Source organism: Cajanus cajan, chromosome 6 (assembly GCF_000230855.2).
Source record: "Cajanus cajan strain Asha chromosome 6, NIPB_CcT2T_4, whole genome shotgun sequence".
NCBI classification, from domain to species: domain Eukaryota; kingdom Viridiplantae; phylum Streptophyta; class Magnoliopsida; order Fabales; family Fabaceae; genus Cajanus; species Cajanus cajan.
Genome location: NC_138522.1, coordinates 1,598,199 through 1,602,887, shown reverse-complemented (window position 1 = coordinate 1,602,887; position 4,689 = coordinate 1,598,199). Strand labels below are relative to the sequence as shown.

General features: G+C 28.6%; 1 protein-coding gene across 1 annotated transcript; it reads left to right on the top strand.

The window, feature by feature from the left end:
- Positions 1-1,061: 1,061 nt before the first annotated feature.
- Positions 1,062-3,734, top strand: LOC109797026 (uncharacterized). Its single transcript, XM_020356912.3, has 2 exons — positions 1,062-1,469; positions 3,392-3,734. Exons 1-2 carry the CDS (start codon positions 1,194-1,196, stop codon positions 3,605-3,607), a joined length of 492 nt encoding a protein of 163 aa, XP_020212501.1. The 5' UTR covers positions 1,062-1,193; the 3' UTR covers positions 3,608-3,734.
- Positions 3,735-4,689: the final 955 nt, after the last annotated feature.

Here is a 4,689-nt window from a genome sequence, read left to right as displayed (position 1 = left end):
TGGACTGCCATAAAGCAAATTAACCACTTGATAGATGATTTATCAAGATTAAATTAACCACTTAATAGATGATTTGTCAAGATCAAATTAACGAGGACTAATAGAATTAATGATGAGTTGTTGATTCAAGATTAACTTTTTTATAACATTGTTTAATTTAAATGTTTTTTAAATAAAAAAATATAATTAGTAATTTATACAATTTTTGTATATATAATTAATAATATTATAGAATAAAATAGTTAAATTAGTTAAATTTAAAATTTATAAAAATTATGAAATACATCATACCATAATATTAATCGATCTAATTTATAATATATACACATACCTACATGCTTACGAGTGGGAGACGGGTAAATAATATATTACTTGTACCTATACCAAGCATCATTAAAATTTATAGATAAATCCCATATTCCAAACTCATCCTTTAGTAGACAAATATTTAATTTATCTATTAGTATTATTTTTACGATTATCCATGGGATGTATATAAATTTGTCATTCCTGTAACTTGCATTTGGACTCTTAAGATTCAAGTTGGGACTTCTTAAAATGTGCTTGTTTGGATTTTCATCTAGAACGTATGTATTCTATTTCAAATTTAGAAGAAGAAAAAAACGCACAAACAAACAAGTTAAAATTAAGTTCATGCATGTCACATATGTGTCATTTCTTGTTAACGAACAACCTAAGACATCGAATGTACGGGGCAGAAATATAACTATATGTCAATTAATTCATTTTTGATAAGAATAAATATGTTTAATTATATGAGTGCTATTAGATTTTACCAATTCACATTTCATGAATTAATTTAATTTTTAAGACAGAAGTAAACATTAATGATAAATATTGATATTATTTAAATTTAAGTTAGGTGATTTGGAAAACAATGTTACATAATGAATGCCGTTAAATTGTAGTTTAGGAGAGTTAATTATAGAAAAAATGCGCCACTGTCGAGTGGTGGTTTGAGTTTTCACACAATACATGTACTGTATTTTAAAGAAGTAAAATTGAGTGGAATCGCAATTAATTAAATTGATTTTAAAAGCATTGGGTGTTGGCGTGAAAAGTGAGGCATTATCAGAAGAAGAACGCGTGGAGCGGCGCGTGAAGACGCATCCCTCATTAACTAGGCAATTGCAAGTTGCAAGTTTTGCTCTTCTTCTCTTTCTGAGATTGAGATGTTGGATAACAGAGGGGAAGAAGAGAGCAACACAACCTCATGGCTCGTTTTGACTCAACTGTTGGTCCTCCTCCTCCTCCTTGGACTCCTCTTTTTCTTCGCCGTCTTTCCTTTGGATCCCGACGACAACCACGTCGCCGCCGATGCGCCGCCGTCGTTGACCTCTTCCGGCGTCTTCCTTATTCACGATATTCAGCCGATTGAATCACCGCTGCCGCTCGCCAATCGCGATTCCTCGCCCTCTCATCCAACCACCCGTCAACACCGTCTTCAGGTCACCTACTTACTTTTTCAATCTCACAATTTATTTTACCATTTTAATTCTCATTTTTACTTTGTCAACTCGGATCAATTGTTCATTGCACAGTTAGACTAAATTTTCCCTAATCACTTTTAGGAAACTAGTATAGAAACCAAAAGGTTAGGTTTTTTTTTTTTTTTTTTTAATAATATACATAAATTATTTTGCAATAGAAACATAAAATAGTTTCTCTGTATCTTAAAAGCTAGTTTATGCATGGATTGATTTTTTTAGAAACTCTTTCATATCAATTTTTTTTAAATCTTATTTTCAATTTATGTATAAACTATTTTAGATTGTGAAAAGTTTATTTTGATTTTTTTTAAGAGTGTTTCTTAAAAGAAATTATCTAAATATATATATAAAAAAAAATATGATTTAAATTAGTTTATATTAGTTTCTTTGATTAGTTAGTCGTTATTCTGAATATGAATTTGATATCTTAGAGAAACTTTTAAGTTAAAGCATTATAAATGAAAAAAAAAAAAAGTGATATGAGTGATCGTTTTTTATATTATGTGATGGATTAAATTAAATCCAAACTTTGTTTCATTGGATTTTATTCATTTGTCGGTGAATTATAGAAAATGGTTATGGCCATCCTGTCCTAGCCTCCTAGGCATGCTGCATTTAGTATTGCTTTGTTATGTTTGATTTTGGACTTTTTAATTGTAAGGAAAGTTTGTTGCCACTTGACAGTATGGAAGAAGTGTTTCTAATAATAAGAAGAAAGAAGGATGGGAGAATTTCTAACTATTTTGGAGTAACTAACTACTCAAATTATATCTTCTCACACTTCATATTAAGCAAATACCATCCAAACTTAATTTAGACTAGAACACGGGTTCCAGAGATGGAATGCTAATTTTGACATCAAATGACATCTAAGAAATAGGATTTGATTTTTGGTGAGTTGTATTTATTATTTCAAGCAGGATTTTCTTTTGGTGAGAAAACAATAATTTTAAGTGAGAATTGGGAATGAAAATCAATGTTGATTGCTGTTGTTTGACAAATATTGAATCTAAAATTAGCAAGTCGTGTGCCTTGTGTATGTTGACTAACATGATTTAGTGTGGCTGAGGAACGACGAAGCATTTCATATTGATTTTTATCGCAGCGAAAATTTGTGTTAGTCTTTTTTCTCGAAGGGCATTAGATAAGTAGGGTTCAATTAAAATTTATGGAAATTTATCAAGACGGAAGATGGAATGAATGATTCCATATTAAATTTGTTTACGATAAGATTGTATATTAAAGTATTATTTGTTTAATGTCTATTATAAGGATAGATATAATTTATGATAACTTCTATGAAAAGATGCATTGTTTCTTGGACTTGTTCCTCTCGATACTTACTTGCCAAGAAATCATTAGATAATCCTGAACTCGTTATCCTTTTTCCTTAACATAGTTAAGCCTCTCAATATATATATTGTTAACAATATTAATTTGTTCTGATAAACTCAAATTTAAATACATGTTATATAGCTTAATAATTTTTCTTACTTGCCTTGCTCGCTTGGAAGGTATGGTGGTGGTTGAAATATATAGTGTGTGTATGAAGTGGAAATATGAACATGTACTTATTGTATTGTTTTCTGTTTTCATTGATTAATCTTAGTTTAGAAGTTTTATTCTTTCCTATTGTGATATATTCTCGAAAGAGGATATTATGGATCAATTCCTTAAACCGGATCAATTCCTATCGTGATATATACTTGTATATATCTATGACTTGTCACCAACTCTTTTTACCTTTTCTATTGAAACTGGTCATCAACTCTAGTTCATACAAGTATATGGGTAATTTCTGTATTGAAAGTTTATGCATTATGATTCAAAATAGGTGAGTCATAAAGGCATTTGCACTGACTTTTTAAGTATGTTATCAGGGTGGGCAAAACTTACTTATAAAAGGCGAAATAGAAACGGGTCCAAGCATGATCAGAAGGGAGGAAATTGCAGAGGAGGAGGAGGATTCATCATTGTATGTTCACCCTTGCCATTATTTTCAACTAGCTACGGTTGCATTTCTCAAATGTTTTGGCCTGGATTCTACATCTGATAGCCCTTCAACACGGAAACATAGGAAAAGAAAAGAAAACTGATTATGAAAATTGTAATTGTAATCATCATTATGAACATTTTTTAATCATTTCCTTTGTATAGCCCTACGCAATTTGGTGGCACAGAAGAACTTCTGTCCTTATAAATACACTTGCTTCATTTAACAAATTAACCGGTGGCAATTAGGAGAGATTCAAGTAATTCAAAAATAAGTTTTTTTAAAATTTATTTATCTATTACATTAAAAGTTTTTAATACATAAGTATGCTAATTTTTGAAAATATTTAAAAATTATTTGATATTTTATAATATAAATTTTAATCTAGATATATTTTTTATATATTTATTTGTTAATATAAATTAATAAAAAAAATATTAAATGATTTTTAACTTTTAAAATTTATAAATTTAATCTTTATATTTTTAATTTATTAATTGAATTATTAAAATTTAATATAAAATATAATTTATTCATCAAAATGAGTTTATTAAAATTTGTTCTAATTTTTGAATCCTAGTTTTGTTTCCTTTTAATATTTAGGGTGAGCCCGCCGTCCAATGGATCTTACACTTGATATGGAGGAAAATGCTTGGAAAAAAAAACTTTTTAATTCTTAATGGTGTTATTTATAAAGCCATCGCATTCTCATATGGAAATAACACATGTTTCAATTGAATACGATGTAGACTACGGCTGTTTCTTCCTCTCTCTTTTTTTATATTTAAATTCGAATATACGGTGTTGAAGTAATTTAGTGATATTGATATTTTTGTTTTCTTTCTAATATTTAAATTATGGTGTTTGGAGCACCAAAAAAGTCAAGCAAGTTTGGGCTGACATATCCTTGAATGGACCCTACCGCTTGATGTGGAGGAAAATAATGCTTCAAAAGTGCTTTCAACTAGTTAATGATGTAATTTATCCTATTATTAATATGAGAAAAAAAATATGTGTAAATTTAAATTTTGATTCACGTCAAATTTGTAGTTAATTAACATAGTTTAACACCAATTACTCTACAATTTCAAAAGTTGTACTTTTTAAATTTATTTGTACATGAAAACAATTTTTTCATTATTGTGTTTTTGTTTTCTTTCTTTCTTGAACTACATAATTTTGTTA